General features: G+C 40.0%; 1 protein-coding gene across 1 annotated transcript in view; it reads right to left on the minus strand.

Annotated features, from left to right (window-relative positions):
* Nucleotides 1-26,911, minus strand: part of LOC127632512 (chromodomain-helicase-DNA-binding protein 5-like) — a 67,574-nt gene that overhangs the window by 30,559 nt on the left and 10,104 nt on the right. Inside the window, exons 2-13 of the mRNA XM_052111127.1 lie at nt 25,925-26,091; nt 10,700-10,891; nt 9,928-10,046; nt 9,054-9,295; nt 8,079-8,191; nt 7,647-7,776; nt 6,429-6,595; nt 5,675-5,893; nt 3,698-3,904; nt 3,363-3,574; nt 770-901; nt 572-680 (exon numbers count right to left, since the gene is read on the minus strand). Of these exons, the coding sequence (XP_051967087.1) occupies nt 572-680; nt 770-901; nt 3,363-3,574; nt 3,698-3,904; nt 5,675-5,893; nt 6,429-6,595; nt 7,647-7,776; nt 8,079-8,191; nt 9,054-9,295; nt 9,928-10,046; nt 10,700-10,891; nt 25,925-26,091 (2,009 nt within the window). The remainder of the gene's footprint in view (nt 1-571; nt 681-769; nt 902-3,362; nt 3,575-3,697; nt 3,905-5,674; nt 5,894-6,428; nt 6,596-7,646; nt 7,777-8,078; nt 8,192-9,053; nt 9,296-9,927; nt 10,047-10,699; nt 10,892-25,924; nt 26,092-26,911) is intronic.

Here is a 26,911-nt window from a genome sequence, read left to right on the forward strand (position 1 = left end):
CTGATGGTTAATGTAAACATAAACTGAAGTTCCTGAACTGTATCTGCATGATTGGCTGATTAGATAATCGTACGGATGATTATTGGTGTCAGACGGGCTGATTTGAGTATTTCTGTAACTGCTGATCTCAGGGGATTTTCACGCACAACAGTCTCTAGAATTTACTCCGAATGGTGCCAGATATTATAATATTATAACTTACATCCACACAAAGAAGTCAATGAACAGGTGAACTTTAATTAAGTTACACGCAAGTCAGAATGCGTAACTTGCTCTGTGAATACGCCGTTTACTTAGAAATGCACGACACATACTAAACGTGAGGAATTCACAACAGAGTAACTTCTAAATGACTAAAATGTCATTTTTGTCGATTACAATTACAGTATATGCCATTTTCGTCAGTAAAATGTACTCAAATTCATGAATATGACATGAGAAAATATTTTCGTCAAAAGAGAAAAATAGGACCAAAAAAAGGAAAACTGTGAAAATGAACACTGCGTATAAAGAGAAGATAGTGAAGAAAATGTGCCGTATATATATATGAAGCAAAAGCGATCTCACTCACATCCACAACCGGAGTGTCTGGAGGAGGTTCCCTTCTCTTTACTTCCTCTTTGAGTCTCTTTTCCTTTCTGAACAGCAGGTGGTGATGGCTCTCACCGAGCACCTGCTCCCTGGTAGACACAGAGTTAGTCAATGTGGAGTTGTGTGTGTGTGTGTGTTTATGACTAAATCAACATGATACATTAATGCAATAGCTCACCTGTGTTCCCAGTAGGCTAGTTTATAGCTGTCATAATCAGGGACGTCAAAGTTATCAGTCTCCCAGGTGCACTGATCATACGGCAAATCTCTCCACTTAATCAGGAAGTGTACATCTCCATCCTTGTCAAAACTTCAACACAAACAAAGTCAGTATAAGGAGAGGAAACAGACAATTTGTAGGAAAATAATGAAAGAAACTGCAACACTAAATATATATTCCTACAGCTGTAGGAAATGAAGTCCAGTATTTCAATTAAAAGAGCCAATCTACTTTTTGATAAGAAGCATCAGCACATTAGCTGGACCAGCCAGAAAAATAGCCAGCCTGTGATTTGAGGCAAAGAAGCAACATTTATGATGCTATTGTTGATTGGAAATACATTATTGAAACATAATATTGATGATGAAATTTAATATTGACTGAGACTTAGCATTCTGCCTAACATCTCATTTTGTGTTACATGGCAGAAAGAAAGCCATACAGGATTGGAACAGTATGCAAGTTAGTAAATGATGGAAATTTTTATTTGAGCTGAGCTATCCCTTTAATGCCTATTCACACCAAGTCTGAAGTTTCAGCATGAAAACATGCACACATATTTCAAATTAAACACTGAAACTCTGTTAACTCATTGTTAAGTGGAACAATACACGCCCGGTCCCCAATCAGCCTGATGGGGGCGTGCGAGGGATAAAGGCAGCCAGTGACGACGGTTCGAGAGAGAGAGAGATTGAGAGAATTACAGGCAGCTGCTCTGTGTGTTTATGTTTGTGTATATTTCATTCAGTTTATCATTAAACTAATATTTATATTGCCAAGCTGGATCTCGCCTCCTCCTTTCCCTTAACCCGCTTTACACATGTGCCAAAACCCAGGAAGGAGGAGGGATGCCCGTCGCGGAGTCCTTGACACTGCCGTCCAGCCAGGGGAGTGCCATTGACATCCGGCGGGGGGACTTAGTAGCCCGACCGCCCGGACATGGAGAACGTCCGACGTCCGCGAGGCGAGTGGGGACTGGACTCCTCGACTGGTGCCAACTCTAAAAGCAAAACAAGACGTTCTCTGCAAGCGCTTTTCATGTGGAGTATAAAATAGTGCAAATCATGTAACTGCGACTCCACAATTTTTTGTAGCAAAGTGCATAGCCACAATTATTATTGAGGAGGATGAGAGTTTAACGCTATAATGCCGTATGTATCAAATATGATAAACACATTTTTGACAGCTCCTATCTCACTTTCTGTTGAAGCTGAATTGCCAAAGAATGTATGGTTTGTACGTTTCACATGTTTATGGAACCATCTACTGGTTATTTGTGAAAAAAGTGGTTTCAATGTTTATATCAATCTATTTCAAATGGAGGCAGACTTGTGCAAAAAATTACTCTATGTTGGGATAAATGACAGCTTATTTTAATAAAGTAAAAGTGACAGTAATGATTATAATGTTACTGATATTTTAAAATGAGTATTTGCTGAATAAAAGCAACTTATGCTTGGTTAAAATGCTGTATATTATTTTATTGTAAAAGCATGTTGAAATCACATGTATCAAATATGATATATGATACAATAGGCTTTTGAGGTATACAGTATCTCTCAGTCACCACTACATTCCATTCATGCCCACTATAAGTGTGAACTAATATTTATGTGTATTTTCATTTATGCAGTCTGCTCTGTCATTATAAAAATCGTATTATTTTACATTATAAGCTATTATGATGTCATCTTACCATAAATTCCTGAGACCCAGTGGAAAAACGTTTTACAATTTCCCTTTTTTAAATGTCAATAAAGTGTTTGGTGCATATTTACATTTACATTTATGCATTTGGCAGACGCTTTTATCCAAAGCGACTTACAGAGCACTTATTACAGGGACAATCCCCCCCAGAGCAATCTGGAGTTAAGTGCCTTGCTCAAGGACACAATGGTGGTGGCTGTGGGGCTCGAACCAGCATCCTTCTGATTACCAGATTACCAGTTATGTGCTTAGACCACAACACCATCACCACTCCACATATAATGAATATATTTATGTATGTATTTGATGGGCTGAATTGAACTGGTACATTTCAATCCATATTTATACACCAAGGAGAGGAAGTTGTCATGGCCAAATTCTCAAACATTTGGTATCTCAGAAAAGCCCAGGGAGTCCTATGATAATACCCCAAGTATTACCACTGTAGCATGTATTGGCTAAGAAAAACTTCAATAACAAATATTCTATACAAAAATGAATTGCTGGGCCTCAGGACGATAATGACATTTAAAGCAGAATTTTAGGCAACATCCACAATAATCCATTTTAGGTTTTCTATCTGCATTGTTTTCCCAAGTATGCAGTAATGGAGAGTGTTTACAAAAGGCTCTGTTCAAGTCTGGATGAGAGGTGTAAACAGCAAAATCAATGCATTTTCAAACAATAAATAATTAGTGAGGACGTGGCTTTAGTCAAATAGATGCATCCGAATTGGTGCACACAGAGTTTTCCAGTAGTCTAGTCACTATGCGCACGTATGCGTTCAAAATAAGTAACATTTGTACACCAGAGCATTAACAGCGATAACCGCAGCCCACATTACCTGTGGTTGATAATGCGATGAATGATCAGCCACTCTGGCTTGATGCCATAACGATAGAATCGCTCCTCCATGGCTGCATAATGAGGATCTTTGCTCCTCCTCTTCTCGTTGTTAAGCTCCTCCTCCCCAGAACCGTAGTCGTACGGAGGCGGTTCGTCCATGTCGTTCTTACGTTGGTAGTTACGGTACATTACCGTGTGGTACAGTTCCAACTGCATCAAAGTAAAGATCACCATAAAATAATTTGAAAAGGCACTAAAAAAACAGGAATGAGGCAAAAGATAACTAATGGCTAAATTAATGTTGGCCCTGGTGTGGTAATAGGGAAATCCCACCTGTAGTTCGCTGACCCAGCAGCAGTGCCAATAGGACAGGCCGGCCCATTTTACAAACAGCTGCCTCTCTGGACGACCCTTGAGTGGGGTTTTGGCCAGAACGCCAACCTTCTCTCCATCCTGTCCAGGAAGAACTTCAAGTGGCAAGGGGGGATCTCCCCAAGCCCAGTGTAGAATCTTCTGGACTTTCCCTTTAAGTGGTGGGCACTGGGGCAAAACATGGATTTATAAAGTGGTATAGTTTATAATTACTTCATTGTTCATTGTTAATTATGATTCCATTAAATTACATCATAGATTGTTCAGGTTCTATCAGCTTTTTACGTTAACATGAAATCAAATTTAACCCGATACACATTCCAGGTCTTTAAGAGCATGATTCATATAATCAAATCCCTACATTAGTTTTCTAGTTGAATATTCTTTTCTATCGGAGAAATTAGTTGTGAATGTGCATGTGTAACATGTTAACTTAATGTTTTCATACTTGCTCCAACCACTCCCATCTACTGTGTGTAGATCACTCAGGGGAGGATCTATGATAATAGGGTGGAGTCCGTCACCAGTCGTGGGCGTGGCCTGCTCTAACGTGACGTCACTTTAGAGCAGAAACAAAAACCATTCATTTTGACACTGTTTTTGATTAATAGAAATATAAGAAAGAGGAGTGGGTGCACTTTTAACATTGTAGGGTGGTTGTGTGCACATTTATGTACAAACACCATGTAAAAGTGAATTTTGCCTAATAGGTCCCCTATAAATGTGAATTACGGTACATTTTATGACACTGTTTTAGTCACACATTTAAAAACAATATATATATATATATATATATATATATATATATATATATATATATATATATATATATTTATATTATTTCTGGAATACAAATTGTAACATTTCGAGAATAAAGTAAATGTTAAGCTTTAACGGTATTCAAAGCGCTTTATACTGCGTCTCATTCACCCATACACACACACATTCATACACCAATGGCAGCAGAGCTGCTATGTAAGGTATGTAAGCTAGCCTGCCATTGGGAGCAACTTGGGGTTCAGTGTCTTGCCCAAGGACACTTCGGCATGTGGAGTCTTGTGAGCCGGGATTCGAACCACCAACCCTGCGATTAGTGGCCGACCCGCTCTACCAATAGAGTACAATAAAGATGAGAATTAAGGCATAATATTACTAGGTTAAACTAGTAATATTTAAAGAATAAAGTCATAGCATTATTAAATTAACGCAGTACACAAACTGAAATAGTACCCAGTGCTCCACTTTGCTGTTCTCCACCTCCAACTTATTAAATTACTTTATTAAGTATTTATTCACATAATTTCACAAATTTAATCTCGTAATGTTACAAATGTATATGCTCAAACACTGAAATGTATAAAATGCTTAAATTCCCTTAATGCACATTCTAAAAATAGCTATAAAAATAGCTAGAATATTACAATTTTATTATTGTAATGCTATTGCTTTATTCTCATAAAAAAACACTTTATTTTCAAAAACATTACAAATGTAATCTAATAATGCTTGTAATTTATTCTCATAACATTACTACTTTAATCTAGTAATGCTTTGACTTTATTCTCATAATGTTATTATTTTATTCTCAAAATCATACTTTTTTATTTTAACATGGCACTAAAATGCCATCGTACTTTTACGAAACTTGAATTCAATTGAAGTTGAAATTGGTGTTACTCCATTGCTAAACTATTGGCAAAAAAACAACGCTAAAAAATACGTTATCAACAGCAATTCGTGTTCAGGTTGGGTTTGCATCGACCAGGAACTGAGCTGAGGTTCACATGAACCCTTTTGAAATGTTCTCCAGTGCAGTTCAACGGTGCACACCTGAGGACGGAGATTAGCTTTCAAACTACTCAAATGATCCAAATGTTATGGTCAACTAAATTGTGAAATTGACACCTAGTATGATAGCATTCTAACTGGGTCTCTCACCATGCATCGTGGACACAGCCACTCTCCGTTGGGGATCTCAGGCAGTGGTGGGTTGAGGCAGTGGATATGGTAGGAGGAAGGACAGGTGTCACAGCACAACAGCTCTCCTCCATCCTTACACACTCTGCAGAACTCCATGTGGTCATCTTCCTCCTCCCCAATGACCTCATCTTCTTCCTCATCATCATCTTTGGCCTCCCACTGAATGCCTTCTTTTTCCTGAGAGATGAGGAAATAGCCCATACTGAAATTGTAGACATGGCAACACATGTAAATACATATATAATATGTATGTCACATACATGTACATATATGCAACATACATTTCTATGTGAAGAACCATGTTCAAAGGTCTTATTAAAACTGAATTGTACACTTTCGATTGTGCCTTTAGTACCGCTGCTCCCTATAAGCAGACTACGCAGTCTGCGTAGGGCACCAACACCCTAGGGGGGCACCATCTTACCCTAGGAGGGCACCCGAATGTCCACTGGTTGCCCTTACTCGCACTTTATACGTTATTCAAGGACCCGAAAGCAGCTGCGGAACACAGATGATCGCTTCGCGCACATATCACGCGAACCCCAAGGTCAGACGATCAGTTCATGCCCCTATCACGCGATGATATCAGTGCTAAATGTGTCTGAAGTTGAAACACCTATAGTTCATGTTTAAGCTTCAGACACTCAAATGTGTGTTTGCGATTCTTTGCAGGTAAAGTATATATGTGTTATGCCAGATGGGATTTCCTCACACAGTGGGGGCAGCTCCATTTTCCCTCAGGGGCTTTCTCCAGTTCTGGATCCAGGCATACCAGGTGATATGCTCTGGGACAGGTGTCGCACAGAATGATCTCTCCTCCCTGCTGGCAAACCTCACAGTAGTCTTGATGGTCTGTCTCGTACCCATCTCCATCCTCTCCTACATTAAAAGTAAGGTCAACATTGTGTAAAGAACGTTTGTGTAAAGGTATTGTGCATCAGTGCCTATTCCAAAATGTCAAAACTTAAGTTCATACAACAATACATATTTATAACAGTTCATAAAAACATGTATTATATTCGTATATGTTATCAAGACATTCACTACCAGTCAAAAGTTTGTGCACACTTAGCTGAATTTGTTTCTCATGTTTTTGCTTAAATGCTCAAAATGTGTTTTATAGACAAATATAACCTGTGCCAACATATACATTTCTTTACACAACTAAAATTGCAATTATTTTTCACATTTTAGTTTAGCAAAAAAAGATAAATGTCACTCACAATGTCCATCGAAAATGTGCCAAATTGCTCAGTGTTATTATTATTATCGTCATCAGTGTCCAAGTTCAAGCTGCACATCTGCTCCCATTTAAAGCTCAGAGCAGGCCCAAATTGTTTACTGTAACTCTTCTAAGAGAAGTTTCCTTAATATTGAGCAACTGTCATAGATCTCTGTTGTACTTTTATAAAACTACTTAAATACTGTAGTTTAAAAGCACCAGATATGGCACATCATGAAGTTGGTTGAGTGCATTTGCAAAGCAGTGATCTAGACAAAGAGTGGCTGCTTTAAAGAAGCTAAAATGTACATTTGATTTTTTTTTTTTTACGTGTTGTGACTGTGTCCCGACCATCTGACACAGAAACATCGACTCAACCAATGGCGTGAGTTTGGGGCGGGACTACCCGTTTGTTGGCAGTAACATGTTTGAAAACAAAGTTAATTTTGGCAATTTTATTTGGTGGCGCTAGTGGTGCAGAAATTACAGACCTCAGCTTGAACATTTTGAGTCACTGCATAATAAATAATTTGTGTTATTTCATAGGTGAGGACTTCACAATTATTCTAGCATGTGGAAAATAGTGAAAATAAAGAACGAGCAGGTGTGCCCAAACTTCTACTGGTAATGCAAAAACAAGAGAATTAACACATTTAGACATAAAACTCATTAGTACAACAAAATGAGCAAATAATTAAAACAAACTACTTTTTCTTTTTTTTCGTCCTCGGCAGGCCGTCTTCTTTTTGGGTGCCGCTGATGTGTCTGAGCGTACAGAGGCACTGTGAATGCTTATGTCATCAAAGTCTGAGAAGTCATCCAGGAAATCCTCCTCACTCTTGGACATAAGGCACGAAATCCATGAAAACAATCCATAGCGTAATCAGCTCATACAAAAGATGCAGCAGTTTATGTAAAAGACAAATCCTCTGATCAGAAGCTATCAAGCTTGAAAAGGGTCTAACACAGAAACATGTTCCGGCTTCAGAAAGAACCTCATAAAAATGGGTTGAACCGTGAATGATTTTATATATATTTTTTTTCAGTATTCTCCTTTTCTCAAGTCAACAGCTATGGGGAATCTTTTCCATGTGATAAAGGTTAAGCCCTACAAAGATTTCCATGCAAAGTAATTCTCACCGAAGAGCCTTTTTTCCTTTTCCCACCCTGGCCTGCTTTCGATTTGGACTTCTTCGGTTTCCCTTTCTTTTTTGTTTCCTTCACAGTCCTACTCTTTTTTTTAGCACCGGGCCCTGCAATGCAGTCCAGATGAGATAAACAAGTGAGATCTTGAGGACAATACTCCATTCTATATAACTTATATGGGTCGTTGGTTCATAGCATGTCCATGCACATGCAACTACTGCCTTCACTAGCCATTTTGAATGGCCTGTGGTGTGAAACATTAACTTTAAATGTACAAATATTCCATATAGTCCCTAATTCAATAAGGGGCCATAATAGCTGCATGCACAACAATACTTATAAAATAAAACTTTAAATAGTTTTACATGGAATATAGCATGTCACCTCCTCAAAAGCATTTCACATCAACTACCCATTTCTCAAGTTCACACAGTCCTGGAACGCATTAAGGTAAATGGATTTGGCTTGCTTTCCATAACCGAGGGACTTGAGCTCTGAGATCCCCCCCAAGGACTATCTGACTAAAGCATGAAATAGAAAGACAATTTTGAAAAAATATTTGGCCGTTACAAAAATAAAAAGGTGGAGACGGGGAGGTGGAGGGATGCTGAAAGAATCATCAAAATTGCGAGGGAAGCAGCCACTTATATTATCCATGGGATATGATTGGCAGGCATCGATAAACAAGCTTTTCCCGAACTTACGTTTGGAAATTCATATAGAATACAACTAAATCTAATGTTTGCCAAACTGCATTTTTTTTTACCTGACATACACATATGAACACTTAGGTTGCGCTAAAGCAATTGGGATCGTCTAGCATGTGCGAAGCCAGGCACAAACGCAACATCAGAACCAATCGTTAATCATGCTACATGTGTAAACCATGTCAACCCTCTAACTGCTTTAGAAATCAAACCCTAGATACAAATCCCAATTTTATGTCAGCTACAAAAAGCACAACTTTACCCTTTCCATCTTTGGTTTTGGCTTTTTTGATTGGCCCAGATGATGAGATCTGTTGGATACTTCTAATGCCGATAGGCGGAGCCACATTGACCGTCTCCACGGCAGCAGCCACAGCTGCTGCCACCGCGGTTGCAGAGGTGCCTTTGAAAGGGTTGTTTGCACTGAACTCTCTCCATTTCGCCCCAAGAACCGTCATCATTTTTGACATGGGGATCTTGGGGTTCTTCTTGGCAATAAGAGGCCTGACCAGAACATAAAATGGAAAAGAGACAACTACACAGTGAGTTAGTGTTGGCTGTAAATGGTTGCAAAAAAGCAGCTTGGTGTGTTAATAAAAAGATACACACGTGCAGGTGTGAATTTATCAGCATTTTGAATGTGGCCCATCCCGTCAGAAATAAAGTACAACAGTGCCTGCCCATTTGTTCAGCCATCTTGGTTCTGGAAGAGTTTTTTTCTATTGGGATTTTATAAAATCCTTCAGATAAGAGTTCTAAGCCATGAACCAAACCAACCAGCTCCGAGGTGAACAACAACATTACAAATTTGACTTGAAGCATAAAACTATTACTTCCAGAGCCTGACTTTTGCGTGAGTCTGAAGTATCTGTTTTATAAAAGAGTCAAATATGAATAAAATATTATGGTGTTTAGAGACAAGATGCAATATTATATCCAACACTGACTGCAGAAACTGGCATGGTGCAAGGTCTGACAGTACATCTTGTTTTGATGCCTGTTATTATAAAACCTCTCAACATAATGTCATTACCTCACAAAAGCATTTGCGAAATGGAACGTTCTAAAATAGAACAATACAACTTGACAGCAGGGCATTAAAACATCTATAAATAAGGGAAATCTTGGAGTCCTACCTAAGAAATTGGCTGAAGGCTTTGTAATTGGTGATAGTTTTATAGTCGTCCTCTGAGAAGGCATACTGCACGTCCTCCAGACCCCACTCCTGCATGAGCTGACTTGATGACTTTGGTTCCTGGTGTCATAAGAGAAACAGTAATTGAGTTATGTAAGGGACTATGTACAGTCAACCGGTTGTTATCACAAAATAAACCCTGACAGGGTGATCAGGACCCCATCGTGAAGCAGAGAGGTCTTGTATCATCCTGAAGGGGATTATTTTGCAATAACAACCAGCTGACTGTACATTATCCAGCTTATTACACGGCTAATTGCCAAATGCATAAATAAATGGACATGACACATTGATTTGCATTGATATTGTGTAATTATGTGAGAAGAAAGAAATGGCTGAACAGCTTAATTCCACCTGCAGTTTGTATCAGAGTTTTGTTGGTGTTTGGTGTCTGACTTCTCATTATCCAGCTCATTAAAAGACTGCTTGCCAAGTAAATAAATAAATGCACATGAAACATTGATTTGAGTTTAAATTATTTCCTTAGCTTTCATGTAGAGATTGCACAGTGATCCGAGAAGTAGTAAAGTTGGCTCGCAATACCCTGATGGAAATGTCTTAATCCCCGGATGTGCGATTGTAACTCAAAAATATCAGACCGCTAGATGGCAGCATTGACCAATCAGAATCAAGTATATATTTATTACTTTTTTTTTATTCTGAAGCATGGCAGGTTAAATAATCTAACATTTCCAAATCAGTACTGACCGTACCTTCATGTTTCCAATATCGTCATCATCGTCATCCTCATCTTCATCTTTCTTTTGCTGTTTTGTCTTTTTCTCCTTCTTCTCTTTGGGTTTCTTCTTTTTCTTCTTCAGGGAGCTGTAGGTGCTGCTCTCACTTCCTGACCTGTGACCCCGATCTTCTCTATCTGACATGTTGTCCAGCTCGGTAGGAAGCCCCTGTGAGGTGCAGGCTTATTGAAAACAACACTACAAACTTTACAGTAAACAATAGTGAACAGAATTCCTTATTTAGCTTCTTCAGGGATGCAGCAGAATTTAAACATACAGTGTGAAAAACAGCAATAACAGCAGTTCAAGAAAATAAAAAATAAAAACACAAATAAAGGTGATTATTTGGCATGGTTGGGGCTGGTTTGAGTATTTCTGTAACTGCTGATCCAGTGAGCGGCAGTTCTGTGGATGGAAATGCCTTTTTGATGAGAAAGGTCAAAAGAGAATGGCCAGACTGATTCGAGCTGACAGAAAGGCTACCAGATAACCGCTCTGTACAATTGTAGTGAGCGGAATAGCATCTCAGAATGCACAACAGGTCAATAATTGCACGAATATGTAGGTGTAAAGGTGCATCTAATAAAGTGGTCACTGAGTGTGTATATATACAGGGTTGGGAGGGTTACTTTTGTAATGTATTCCACTACAGATTACAGAATACATGGTGTAATATGTAATATGTAACGTATTCCATTAGATTACTCAAGGTCAGTAACATATTATAAATACTTTGGATTACTTCTTCAGCACTGGTAGATTTTTTCACTTGTTTTGACTGTAAAAACTCTGCCAGTACAGTAAGACAAAAGTAAGGGACAGTAAGGGACACTCACTGAAAAACCCAAATATCTTATGCAATGTTGTTTCTAAAACAAGATAAATAAAATGGATTTTGTTTTAAAGAGTTTTAGACATTTTTTAAGGAAAACAATACAACTAACAATTTACACAAGGTTTATTCTTCTGCTCCAAACTTATTTGGAGCAGAATCCTCCAAATAAGATCCTCTTAGTGGCCCCTTATTGGCCCTCCCGGATTTGGTTCTCAGACCTCATGCTCCTCGTGACAGCCTCCCCCTGGCGAATTCCCCTGAGGAAGGACCTTCTTTCTCAGGGACGGGGCACCATCTGGCACCCGCGACCGGACCTCTGGAATCTACATGCCTGGCCCTTGGACGGGACGTGGAAGACCTAAGTGGCCTACCACCCACGGTGGTAGACACGATCACTCAGAGGTGCGCATCAGTGCTTTCCTTTCTGCAGGAAAAGTTGGCGGGACGGCTTTCCCCCTCCACCTTGAAAGTGTATGTAGCCGCCATATCGGCACATCACGATGCAGTGGACGGTAAGTATTTAGGGAAGCACGATTCGATCATCAGGTTCCTGAGAAGCGCGCGGAGGTTAAACCCCCCCCAGGCCACGCCTCGTTCCCTTGTGGGATCTCTCCATGGTCCTTCGGGGAGCTCACTTCGAGCCCCTTGAGTCAGCAGAGCTATAGGCGCTCTCTCTGAAGACTGCCCTCCTGATGGTGCTCACCTCCATCAAGAGGGTAGGGGACCTGCAGGCGTTCTCTGTCAGTGAACTGTGCCTAGATTTAGGTCCGGCTTACTCTCACGTCATCCTGAGACCCCGACCAGGCTACGTGCCCAAGGTTCCCACGACCCCTTTTAGGGATCAGGTGGTGAACCTGCAAGCACTGCCCCAGGAGGAGGCAGACCCAGCCTTGGCGTTGCTGTGTCCGGTGCGCGCTCTTCGTATCTACTTGGATCGCACGCAGAGTTTAGAAGCTCCGAGCAGCTCTTTGTCTGCTTCGGTGGACAGCGGAAGGGAAGCGCTATCTCCAAACAGAGGATCGCCACAGAAATTCCACACGGTAATATCCATTGGCCTTTTCTCAAGAACAGAGATGTCTGGGCTCTGCAGGAGCGACTCCATAGTGTCAACTCACCGACACAACGTCTCGTTCCCTCCATCAGGGAACGGAGGTTACGTCAGTAACCGAGACGTTACTAACAAGAAAGTGGCTAACTACAGTGAAGCTAATTTAAGAAAGAAAATATTTTTTAAACATAAAATAATTACATTATATTATTTATTTAGGGCAAACAATTAGGGTGACGACATTAAATGGAACATATAAATTAATGCTAAATACTACTGGGCAGAAATGCAAAAATAAACATTGTTTTCAAACAGACACACAGAGATTCTTGCCCTAAACTCATGGCAATGGTTAAATGATGTCTGTCTTGTCTTTGTCAAGCTAACATCAAGTTTTGCCTAGACCTAGTTTATATTACATACACACATGTGGCAGAAGATTTTATCCAAAGCAACTTACAGTACAGTTTAATTCAAGCTATACAGTTTATCAGTCTGTGTGTTTCCTGGAAATCAAACCCATGACCTCGACATTGCTAATGCCACATCGAATAGCTGAGACTTGTTAGAACTCTCACCTTGGAGAGATTTTTTGTGTATTTTAAGTAACTATTGTTCAAAGTAAATGTTCATTTAAATTAAAGTGTAGCATGTTTATATCCATATTATGCTGGTAAGCGGCCACCCTGCTCTATATATATTGGTATGCAAGTATTAAAACCGAGATTCTTCTATTTGGAACAGCTGCTGCATCTGAGGACGTTAATAAAAAAACAGGCATTTAATATGCCGTTACTATTGATAAATGTAAAATCAACCCCACAATAAAGGAAAAACCAGATCATTACAGCACTTTTATTAATAACAGCTGGAAACAGGAAACGAATCAAAATGATCATAGTGCTGGGGAACTCATGTGTCAGTGGGTGAATTACTGTGTGTGTGTGTGTGTGTGTGTGTGTGTGTGTGTGTGTGTGCGTGTGCGTGTGTGTGTGTGAGTGATTGGAGAAAGCCTGTTGCTGTGCTGCAGCTGTACTCTGGCTGGCAGACACTTCTCAGCACAGCAAAGGCCGGCATTGCCGCAGAGTGCATGGGCTCCACCAGCAGCTGTTCTGTGTTGCCATGGTAACCAAACTGTGCAGTTGAGAGGAGGGGGGGGGCTCTCTCTCTGCTGCAGCAGCCAATGGAACGATGCCATCCAATCACACATGTTTGCATAATGAGCTTGTTATGCAGAGTCCCCATGGTTGCAGTGCCTGTGTTCTAGGGCCCGTCTAGACAAATCTCAATCACGTACATGGGGGAGGGAGAAAGAGTGAGAGAGAGAGGAAAAGGTACAGAGAGAGAGAGAAAGAAGAAACGGGAGGGGTGCTCATGCAAGAAGCAAAGAGCAGAACTGCTAAAGAGCTTCATAGCAGGAGCTGAAAGGTCTCCCAAAATCACAACCACATCTACTGTGTCTGTTCCGCCAAGCTGTCCCATAGAAAATGCAGTATTTAAAAGAATATATATTCTTTGAGTCATTATGTACTCACCCACATGTTGTTCCAAACCCATAAGGTTTATTTTCTCATAGGGCTGAGAAATGTGGCGTGTTAATTTCAGCGATTAAGGGTGAATTTGGTTTAACGTGTAAAAAAAATGGCTGGTTTTTTTTGGAGCAGCGCACGTTTCTTCGTTACACGCACTGAATTAACGCGTTCAATCGGCAGCCCTAATATATATATATATTAACATGGATTAACACGTTCCATGTTAATATCTCTTCACTGAAATGTTCTTATCATTGTTTACATCTGACAGAGCATCAATTCTGACTCCTCTCTTCCAATCCCCAGACTCTCCAGTCGATCAGGCTCTGGTGCATGTGGCCGGCTATGGTGATCTGAGCCGTTAGACTTGCGGATAGAAGTAGTTCAGGGGGTGGTTTTGACCAGCATTGATTTGAACCCGTGTGTGACATGCCATTGCAGGGAGAACATGACTCTTCAGTCAAGCAGAGCACTTAGCTGCTGAGGGGAGACCTCTCTGCCCTCTCATGGCACATTTACCACCGCTGAGAAAGAGAGAGTTCTGATAGAGTGACTAAATCTGAAAGAGGAAGCAAGGAGCATAAGGGAGAGAGCGAAATGGAGGAAAAGAGAGGAATCCCTCTCATTATCTCATTTGCATTTACAGTCAGCTGGGGGGCTTGTGACCGACTGACCTATCAATTCGCACTCCACGGTGCAGGCAAAACATCAGGCACGAAGGGAGAACGAACAGGATGAAGGGGATAATCAGTTAACTATGTGATTCAATACTTTTGGATCAGGCAAGTTGTTTCATATGGATCATTCACCTCATGGGAACAAAGGCATAACAGCATGACTGCCATTTCTTATACTGGCAGTAAAGCTGGATCAAGATGCCACTTGTTATATGGGTGGTTTAGTGTAAGTGTAATCCAGGAGAAAATGCCAGGATCTAAGACTTGGGAAAGCCCTGCTCCCAATGGCCATGGTCCTGGAGGCTCTGACCACTAATATCCACGAATGTCCCCCATATACAGTAGTTTAATAACTTAATTACATCCTTGACAACACACTCTCATAATGAGATGTCATTATAGCGACTTTTTGCCAGAATCACTAAAAGGTCGCCCTTGACGATGCCGTATTCAACTCATTTCGGAGGATTTCAATACTTTGCTTAAGGCTAATTTTAAAACTAAATTAATTCTGTCATGATTTAATCATTGCTTTATAACAAAACATTTTATTATTGATTGCCATGAGACACAAAGGGAGTTTTCTGAATGTCCGAGCTGTGGCTCAAATAATAAGAAAAGGAACATAAAACGATCATAAAAGTAATGCTACATTTGTGCGTTGCATTACGGATATTTTGATGCCATGTGATCACTTTGTGTGAGTAACAGATCTAAATTTAAGTCTTGTTTAATGATCGGTGTTCCCACCCTCCATAACAGTCATATCGCGACCCAAATGTTTATTTGCTTGCCTGTTACATGTTTGATATTGTTGATAAGAGCGGCAGTGGTAGAGAGAGAAAAAACACTTACTCGCCGGTTCTCCGAAACACCGTAGCTTGGTCCTCGGCCATTCCTCCGCCTTCTAATGGACGACAGGCGCACCTCCCCGGGCAGATCGGAGGCAGTCCTCCAGCCCCTGGTGGACAGAACGCCCCGCCAGGTTTTTGGTGGACGGTAGGGGTCTCCCCCGCCCCTGGCAGCGGTAACCGCTCCAGGCGGTTAGTTGGGAGCCCCTCCTCCCCTCGCAGTCAGTGGCCGTTCCTCCGCTTCCAGGTGGCCGGGATCCTCCGTCCTCCGGCAGATGGCCGTGGCTGCTCCTTTGGGATGGATGGTAGCACCGAGAACTCCACTACGGCGCATCCCTCCTCCTTCCGGGTTCGACACCAGTGTAAATGGGTTAAAGGGAAAGTAGGAGGCGAGTACCGGCTTGACAATATAAATAATAGTTTAATATAAAACTCAACCTAAAAGACAAACACACACAAACAGGTGTCGGACAGCTGTCCGTAAATCTCTCTCTCTGTCGCACAGCCGTCTACGGTCGGCCTTTATCCCTCTCCAGGGCTAATTAGCGTGATTAGGGGCCGGGTGTGCGGAATGACGACTCGGCCCCGCCCTCTGACCTGCCACAGTCCCCCTTACAAAAATTAACTGCAGTAAAACTGCAGTCTGTTTGCAGTATTACTGCAATCTATGTAGTAAAAAGTGCGGTTTTGTGTAGTACAATGATGTTGTATTGCACAATGAAGGATGGAACCTTTGTGATGTAACTGGGGGGACCTTACACAGAGACATACACCCCAAACACACAGCAGCAATTAGTTGGCGATCAAAGAGATGGAGAAAGGACCTATTGACAGTATTTTTTTGTACAAAACAAACCCAGATGCAGCAAACTAAAGCCACATTTACATGAGTCGTTGAGTAAAGCAGCCAGCGTTTCCACTGTGCATCATTGTGCTTTCATTTTACTGGACTATTCAGAAAAGTCTCATAATATGGGCAGTATTAGCGCTAAAAGCAAACAAAGCCCTATTCGGATGGTCATTGATTCTCAGGATGACATCTGTAAATGAAAACGCATGCCTTCAGATGACAATTAATTCATGGTGAAAGAGCGAGTTCAGTCATCCAACGAACCCGGAAATTTGCTTCTCACATGGTCAGTCAAATGTCAGTAAAGTCGGCTAGTCGGTTAGTACAGCCACGTGTTGAGTTCTTGCATACTAGTCAAGGATCACATGAATTCAGTTGCGCTTGTTCCATATGGTGACAGCAAGAGGAAAATTTGTCAGTCCACACACTGCGTTCTGCGCATTTTGTGAAAATGCATTTTCAAATAAAGGCTATGCAAATATATTTGGTATTAGTCTAAAGTGTAAATAGAGTGAGCACAGTGCAGTTTGCTCATGCTTTCACACGCTGAAATGAGAGTGCATCATCAGTTGCACACACGCTCTCTCTATCTCTCCAGCACGCAATCAAAAACACACAGAAGTTCGTACAGAGAGAGAGAGAAAAGCTTCACATATACCAGGTACAGTAAAGAAAATGTGGAAAATTCCTGGAAAAGTTGTTAGCGCGACCTCTTTTTTTCTATTTCTCTTCTACGTAAGTGATCCCACACAGTGAGGTGGAGCGGGGATGTATTCTTTATTAATGTGAATTATTTCTAACATTTGAACACATGCACATCACCATACATCTTGACAAATGTAACCATACAGCACCTGACAGAGGTCAAAAAGGATTTCCCAAAACATTTTTAGATTCTTGCTTTTATAACTTTGGATGGAAATTGAATTACCACACGAACTTGGTGTTTGTCAAAACACAGTAGGTAATTCAGCTGGGAATATTCTTGAGGGTGATGGGAGAAAAGAATTTTGGATTCAGACGGTAATAAAATCACTGACTAGCCACCGCAACTGCTGGAGTTACCTTACATCCCCATGTAAAAAAATTAGCGTCCGAACTGGGATCAAGACGCAGCACCTTTCAAATGGAGCTCAAAGCAGCGCGAATCATGCGAATGCAACTTCACGATTATTGTAGCAAAGTGAACAGCCACAGCCTGTCAGACAATTTATAGTGGAGGATGAGTGTTTAAGAGATTTAATGTGCACTGCAATGAATACACAATATGTAATGTTTTATTTAACTTTGTGCCATTTTAGTGTAATTCTATCTTTATACTGTGAAAGGCTTTGTTTGGAAAATATTAATAAAATAATTATTGTTGCATATTGTTTTATTTTCATTCTTAAGTAGGAACTAAATGTATTTTGACAGGAGAAGAGGAATACAGTATTTCATTTTTCAGTCATTTTTCTGAATTTTCGAAAGTCTGTGATTAACTATGAAAAATAATGTGATTAATTGCAATTAAATATTATAATTGACTGACAGAGCTAATGTTTATCCATTTATAAGTTGCCAATTTTTTCAAGTTTATTTTACAACACCAATTCGAAAAAGATGGGACAGTATGAAAAATGCTAACAAAAACAAATATTTGTCATTTCTAAATTATATTCACCCTTTGGTATATTGAAAGCACTACAACTACACATTATATGAAGTTTTACCTTGTGAATTTCATTGTTTTTTTTTAATTTACAGAAATTTAAAATCAGATGATTGAAACACGTTCCAAAAAAGTTGGAACAGTCGAGTGTTTACCACTGTGAAACATCATAATTTCTTCTTATTAAGCATTTGGGCACTGAAGACACAAGTTTGTTTAGAAAGTGTCATTTTCCCCCATATTCATCCATTATGCAGGTCTTCAGCTGCACAATTGTACGGGGTCTTTGTAGCCGTGTGGTGAGTTTCATAATGCACCACATATTCTCAAATGGAGATGATCAGGACTGATTCTCAAATGGAGATGGTCAGGACTGATTCTCAAATGGAGATGATCAGGACTGATTCTCAAATGGAGATGGTCAGGACTGATTCTCAAATGGAGATGGTCAGGACTGATTCTCAAATGGAGATGGTCAGGACTGATTCTCAAATGGAGATGGTCAGGACTGATTCTCAAATGGAGATGGTCAGGACTGATTCTCAAATGGAGATGATCAGGACTGATTCTCAAATGGTGATGGTCAGGACTGATTCTCAAATGGAGATGGTCAGGACTGCATGCAGGTCAGTCTAGTGCCCACACTCTCTGCTCACACAGCCATGCACTTGTTATCCAGGCAGTATGTGGTTTGAAGTTGTCCTGCTGGAAAATGCAGGGACGTCACTGGAAAAGATGTGCTGGATGGCAGTATATGTTGCTCAAAATTTTTTACATAAATCTCTGCATTAATTGTGCTCTCACAGATGTGCGAGTTACCCATGCCTTGGGCACTGACACACCCCTGGCCCATACAGACACTGGCTTTTGGACCTGACGCTAATAACAGCTTGGATGGCCCAGAGAACACGACGGCTGTGTTTTTAAAAATATATTTGAAATGTGGACTTGTTGGACCAAAAAACGCGCTCCACTGTTCTAATTTCCATCTAAGATGAGACTGAGCCCAGAGAAGTCGGCAGCGCTTCTGGACAGTGTTGATGTATGGCTTCTCCTTTACATTGTAAAGTCTTAACTTGCATCTGAGGATGCAGCAATGAGTGGTGTTGTCGACTAACAAAGTTTTACTAAAGTAATCCCAAACCCATGCTCATGATATCCATTACAGATTAATTACATCATAAGACAGTGATGTCATTCAGAAGTGGTTTTCGTCTTGGCCATTACGCATTGAGATTTGACCAGATTCCTTGAATATTTTAACTATATTGTGCGCACTGTAGAGGGTGAATTGCATGAAATCCTTCCAATTTGTCTTTGGGGAACATCGTTCTCAAAGTGTTGTATTATTTGCAGAGGCATCTGTTGGCAAATTGACAAGTCTTGAGTGATCCTTGCTCTTGAAGGACTAGCTGTTTTTGGAGGCTCCTTATATACTATGACATAGTTGCCTCACCTGTTTAACATCTCCTGTTTCACATCACCATGTTATTTCAACTCGTCTAATTGTTATTAGTCTTATATTGCCCATCTCAACTTTTTTGGAGCATGCTGAAATCATCTGATTTGAAATTACTGTACATTTTCAAAAAACAGTGAAATTCACAAGGTAAAAATTCATATAATGTTTATTTGTGGTTTCAATATAGCAAAGGGTAAATATAATTTACAAATCACTCCTTTTTGTTTTATTAGCATTTTTCATACTGCCCCAACTTTTTGGGGAATTGGGGTTGTATACTTTTATATATGCTAGTGAATATTTAATTTGAAATATTGCGTAGCTAATGCTCAGGTGTCTTAATGGCCAGGCACATCTTTAAAAGCTTTTAAAACTTTTTTAAACATTTTAATGTCAGTACCTGCTAATGTTAATGGCCTGCATTGTGTTTTCAGTCATTGGTCTAGTTTTGAAGAATGTAGGGAAGTACAGAAAATGTATTATGTGTAAGATTGCAGAGTGCCTTTCTAGAGAGCAACAGTAGAACTGAAGCACAAATGTGATAATTTGGATGCATTATTCCTGCAGTTTTCAGTACAAATGTGGTAATTTGGAAGCATTATTCCTGCAGTTTTCAGGACTGCAGTACAAATGTGGTAATTTGGACGCATCATTCCTGCAGTTTTCAGTACTGCTGTACAAGTGTGGTAATTTGGATGCAGTATTCCTGCAGTTTTCAGTACTGCAGTACAAGTGTGGTAATTTGGACGCATTATTCCTGCAGTTTTCAGTACTGCAGTACAAGTGTGGTAATTTGGACGCATTATTCCTGCAGTTTTCAGTACTGCAGTACAAGTGTGGTAATTTGGACGCAGTATTCCTGCAGTTTTCAGTATTACAGTACAAGTGAGGTAATTTGGATGCATTATTCCTGCAGTTTTCAGTATTACAGTACAAGTGTGGTAATTTGGACGCATTATTCCTGCAGTTTTCAGTACTGCTGTACAAGTGTGGTAATTTGGATGCAGTATTCCTGCAGTTTTCAGTACTGCAGTACAAGTGTGGTAATTTGGACGCATTATTCCTGCAGTTTTCAGTACTGCTGTACAAGTGTGGTAATTTGGATGCAGTATTCCTGCAGTTTTCAGTACTGCAGTACAAGTGTGGTAATTTGGACGCATTATTCCTGCAGTTTTCAGTACTGCTGTACAAGTGTGGTAATTTGGATGCAGTATTCCTGCAGTTTTCAGTACTGCAGTACAAGTGTGGTAATTTGGACGCATTATTCCTGCAGTTTTCAGTACTGCAGTACAAGTGTGGTAATTTGGATGCAGTATTCCTGCAGTTTTCAGTACTGCAGTACAAGTGTGGTAATTTGGACGCATTATTCCTGCAGTTTTCAGTACTGCAGTACAAGTGTGGTAATTTGGACGCATTATTCCTGCAGTTTTCAGTACTGCTGTACAAGTATGGTAATTTGGATGCAGTATTCCTGCAGTTTTCAGTACTGCAGTACAAGTGTGGTAATTTGGACGCATTATTCCTGCAGTTTTCAGTACTGCTGTACAAGTGTGGTAATTTGGATGCAGTATTCCTGCAGTTTTCAGTACTGCAGTACAAGTGTGGTAATTTGGACGCATTATTCCTGCAGTTTTCAGTACTGCAGTACAAGTGTGGTAATTTGGACGCATTATTCCTGCAGTTTTCAGTACTGCAGTACAAGTGTGGTAATTTGGACGCAGTATTCCTGCAGTTTTCAGTATTACAGTACAAGTGAGGTAATTTGGATGCATTATTCCTGCAGTTTTCAGTATTACAGTACAAGTGAGGTAATTTGGACGCATTATTCCTGCAGTTTTCAGTACTGCAGTACAAGTGTGGTAATTTGGAAGCATTATTCCTGCAGTTTTCACTACTACAGTACAAGTGTGGTAATTTGGACCAGGCACGGCGTTATGGGTGGGCCTGACGGGCCTAGGCCCACCCACTTTTTAACAGGCCCACCCAAAACTTTTCTTCAAAATTCTTTTGTCAAGAATTATAAAAAAATCGCCAATTAAGCTCATAATTTGTGCTAAAATAGTCTAAATGTTTAGTTTTAAAAACAATTTTAAGCTGGTTATGTCTATTTTGATGTTTCTGCGCAAGTTCAGCAGACAGTGTTCGGGTTTGTTCCGATCAGAGCATGTGAGCGGAGAGCGCATTTCTGAATATTCCGCTCTGCTCGCTCATTCTGCAGGGTCGCTTGCTCAAACCAGAATGGCCTGCTGGTTCGAACTTCGAAGATATATGGAATAAGGCCTCCGACTATTTTTTTCCCCCCAGTCGACTAAGCCATTAGTGGACAAATCGCCTCTTTATATTAATTTAATTAGGCTACTAGGGCAGGCTATAGGCTATAGCCTAGTATGGAAGCTTGTTTCCGCCATAGAATAGCCTAAAACTTTTTAAAAGATAATTGCGACTTTTTATCTTGCAATTCTGACTTTATTTCTCAGAATTGCGAGATATAAAATCAGAATTTCGTGAACTAAAGTCGCAATTGCGTGAAATAAAGACGCAATTGCGTGTTATAAAGTCAGAATTGCATGAAATAAAGCAATCGCAATTGCTTTTTTTTTTTTACCCATAGTTTATATCTCACAATTCTTCTGACTTTGTAACACACACTTTATATCATGCAATTCTGCCTTTATATCTCCCAATTGCGTAGGCCTATTATGAAGTCAGAATTGCGAGATATATAAACATGCAATTATGTGAAAAAAGCCAGAATTTCAAGCTATATTTCTCGCACTTTATATCACGCAATTTTGACTTAATAACATAGGCTACAATTGCGACTTTATATCACGCAATTCTGACTTTATAGCTAACCTGCAATTGCCACTTTATATCACGTAATTCTGAGATAAAAAGTCAGAATTGTGAGATTAAAAAAATCGCAATTACATTTTTTATTTTTCACTCTGTGGCGGAAACGCTCCAGTTCTCGTGCAATGCAAGTGATCGTGCCGGCGCCTTATTACATTGTCTGCTATATATTTGCTTCTTATTTATTAAATACAGGCAATTGGTTGATAAAACTTTGATCAAAATTAAGATACAATTTCATACAAAACGAAAAAACTCAATTAAGTGGTCAGAATAATGTTTTACCCACTCCATGTATCCAGAAATATTGCGCATCTCACGAAAATAAATAAATGGACAGATGACGTTGTTAATGAACAAGTTCTGTTCCCGAGTATTGATTGAAACTGTCGGGCAGTGTTGTTGATCTGTAATGTAGTAGCCTATTGTTGAAAACTTAAAACAATTAATAAGAATTGTGAAATATTCGGCCTCATGTTATACGAGCAGAACTAAACTATGTTTTGGGGAAATATTACATTCCTGACCTCTTTTACAGTCTAAATATAGGCTATTATAGTTTAGATAATTTTTTATAATATCCCATGAGTCCTAATAAATGCAATTTCAACTATTTCTGAAGTGCTTATTTTATAAAGAACACCGCTTTTTCTTTTATCGGGAAACGCAGCCCAGGTATGATGCGTAATGGAGATTCCAAAGCGCTCTTCTTTGGTCAGAACCAAGGATAGCGATCGCGGATAGGTCCGTCCTGACTCTATATGCACCGAAACTTTTTAACAATGCAACAAAATATTTAAAGAGCATCAAGCTATTAAAATCTATATTATGTATAGCCTACGTACAGATAATATAGCAGTATATTAGTCAGTAACTTTTATTAGGTTAAACAGTGATTGGATAACGTTTTTAATTTAACGTTTTTAATTTAAGGCCCACCCACAATTGGTCTGGCCCATCCAAACCTGAAATCCTGGTGCCGTGCCTGATTTGGACGCATTATTCCTGCAGTTTTCACTACTGCAGTACAAGTGTGGTAATTTGGATGCATTATTCCTGCAGTTTTCACTACTGCAGTACAAGTGTGGTAATTTGGACGCATTATTCCTGCAGTTTTCAGTACTGCAGTACAAGTGTGGTAATTTGGATGCAGTATTCCTGCAGTTTTCAGTACTGCAGTACAAGTGTGGTAATTTGGACGCATTATTCCTGCAGTTTTCAGTACTACAGTACAAGTGTGGTAATTTGGAAGCATTATTCCTGCAGTTTTCAGTACTGCTGTACAAGTGTGGTAATTTGGATGCATTATTCCTGCAGTTTTCAGTACAAGTGTGGTAATTTGGACGTATTATTCCTGCAGTTGTCAGTACTGCAGTACAAGTGTGGTAATTTGGACGCAGTATTCCTGCAGTTTTCAGTACTGCAGTACAAGTGTGGTAATTTGGAGGCAGTTTTCAGTACAAGTGTGGTAATTTGTCTGCAGTATTCCTGCAGTTTTCAGTACTGCAGTACAAGTGTGGTAATTTGGAGGCAGTTTTCAGTACTGCAGTACAAGTGTGGTAATTTGGATGCATTATTCCTGCAGTTTTCAGTACTGCAGTACAAGTGTGGTAATTTGGATGCATTATTCCTGCAGTTTTCAGTACTGCTGTACAAGTGTGGTAATTTGGACACAGTATTCCTGCAGTTGTCAGTACTGCAGTACAAGTGTGGTAATTTGAATGCAGAATTCCTGCAGTTTTCAGTACTACAGTACAAGTGTGGTAATTTGGATAAAGTATTCCTGCAGTTATCAGCACTGCAGTACAAGTGTGGTAATTTGAATGCAGAATTCCTGCAGTTTTCAGTACTGCTGTACAAGTGTGGTAATTTGAATGCAGAATTCCTGCAGTTTTCAGTACTGCAGTACAAGTGTGGTAATTTGGACACAGTATTCCTGTAGTTTTCACTACTGCAGTACAAGTGTGGTAATTTGGGCGCAGTATTCCTGCAGTTTTCAGTACAAGTGTGGTAATTTGGATGCATTATTCCTGCAGTTTTCAGTATTGCTGTACAAGTGTGGTAATTTGAATGCAGAATTCCTGCAGTTTTCAGTACTGCTGTACAAGTGTGGTAATTTGAATGCAGAATTCCTGCAGTTTTCAGTACTGCAGTACAAGTGTGGTAATTTGGACACAGTATTCCTGTAGTTTTCAATACTGCAGTACAAGTGTGGTAATTTGGGCGCAGTATTCCTGCAGTTTTCAGTACAAGTGTGGTAATTTGGATGCATTATTCCTGCAGTTTTCAGTACTGCTGTACAAGTGTGGTAATTTGAATGCAGAATTCCTGCAGTTTTCAGTACTGCAGTACAAGTGTGGTAATTTGGACACAGTATTCCTGTAGTTTTCACTACTGCAGTACAAGTGTGGTAATTTGGGCGCAGTATTCCTGCAGTTTTCAGTACAAGTGTGGTAATTTGGATGCATTATTCCTGCAGTTTTCAGTATTGCTGTACAAGTGTGGTAATTTGAATGCAGAATTCCTGCAGTTTTCAGTACTGCAGTACAAGTGTGGTAATTTGGACACAGTATTCCTGCAGTTTTCAGTACTGCAGTACAAGTGTGGTAATTTGGACACAGTATTCCTGCAGTTTTCAGTATTGCTGTACAAGTGTGGTAATTTGAATGCATTATTCCTGCAGTTGTCAGTACTGCAGTAGAAGTGTGGTAATTTGGACACAGTATTCCTGCTGTTTTCAGTACTGCAGTACAAGTGTGGTAATTTGGATGCAGTTTTCAGTACAAGAGTGGTAATTTGAACGCATTATTCATGCAGTTTTCAGTACTGCTGTAAAAGTGTGGAAATTTGGATGCAGTTTTCAGTACTGCAGTGCAAGTGTGGTAATTTGAATGCATTATTCCTGCAGTTGTCAGTACTGCAGTAGAAGTGTGGTAATTTGGACACAGTATTCCTGCTGTTTTCAGTACTGCAGTACAAGTGTGGTAATTTGGACACAGTATTACTTTAGTTTTCAGCACTGCAGTAAAAGTGTGGTAATTTGGATGCAGTATTCCTGCAGTTTTCAGTACTGCAGTACAAGTGTGGTAAATTGGACGCAGTATTCCTGCAGTTTTCAGTACTGCAGTACAATTGTGGTAATTTGGATGCATTATTCCTGCAGTTTTCAGAACTGCAGTAATACTGCAGTATTTACCACACTTGTACTACATTTAAAAAACTTTTTCAGTTATTTTTTGTAAGAGCCACCAGCTAGACGAGCACTAACCAGCATAAACTATCCTGGGCCAGCAAGTAAATTCTTCAAGCAGGTTATCAATCCCTGATATGCAGGTTTAGCCTGATAAATCTGTCACAAAAATGCATTGCATTCTGATAATGTCATAATAACACCTGCACATCCATGTTTAAATTAAATAACACTTGTAAGGCTGTTCCTTACCTCCGTCTTCTTCTTCTTCTTCTTCTTCTTTACTTTGGGCTCTTTGACCTCTGTTATCTTGCTGGGCTTCTTCTTCTGCTGCTGTTTAACCGAGTCATCATCAGAGAAGAACCTCTCTAGCGGCAACATGGGGACAGTCCTCTCACGTTCACCTTCCTCATCCTCGTCTGAAGAAAAAATAAAAGCATACAAAAGATTCAGCAACAAAGCACGCCAACACAAGCCTTCAATATATCCCACATCATTCTCCTTAATTTTATTGGATCGATCTATCTATGTTCTATCTTATTTAATTTGCAAGAAAACCCTGCAATGTTATTAATTAGTTACACAGCAGAATCTTCTTGCAAATCAAATCCTTCAATTAACTTTTACTTACTTTTAATTCAATAAAGTTTTGCATATGTTAATGATTTAGAGTAACTCATCTATCTATCTATCTATCTATCTATCTATCTATCTATCTATCTATCTATCTATCTATCTATCTATCTATCCATCTCTGCTGGGGAGGAGGGGGGGGAATCCTTCACTTCGTGACAGGAAAAGCAAAGATTCCTGTTGACACACTGAAAGGGGAGTGATGGAGAGAGGTGAGGTCTCTGCCATCTGCTGAACTGTGAATCTCTTACAGTAAACAAAAACTACTGTCTGGCAGTGCATATGCACTCTTAACACTTCAATAACGCCATGCTGTCAAAAAGGCTAAGCACAAAAAAGACATCAGAGAGGCATCCTCTGCAACCGGAGCTGTACGGTACAACTCCACCGACTGTCTATCTTCAGCTCACAATGTGGCCCATGAAATATGCAGCGTGTGCGGTGGAGTCAATCAGCTAAAGCCCTGCCCTGCAGCCCAACACGCCCCATGGGAACTGCCAGAGATGGGGCTTTCCCAGCCTCTTGGATGATATCCTCACAATCCACTTAACCTTTATTTAGCTGCCACTGTTTGAGGACTTCAGCTCCTGTGAGAGCAGCCACTGC

Source organism: Xyrauchen texanus, chromosome 39, assembly GCF_025860055.1.
Source record: "Xyrauchen texanus isolate HMW12.3.18 chromosome 39, RBS_HiC_50CHRs, whole genome shotgun sequence".
Classification (NCBI taxonomy): domain Eukaryota; kingdom Metazoa; phylum Chordata; class Actinopteri; order Cypriniformes; family Catostomidae; genus Xyrauchen; species Xyrauchen texanus.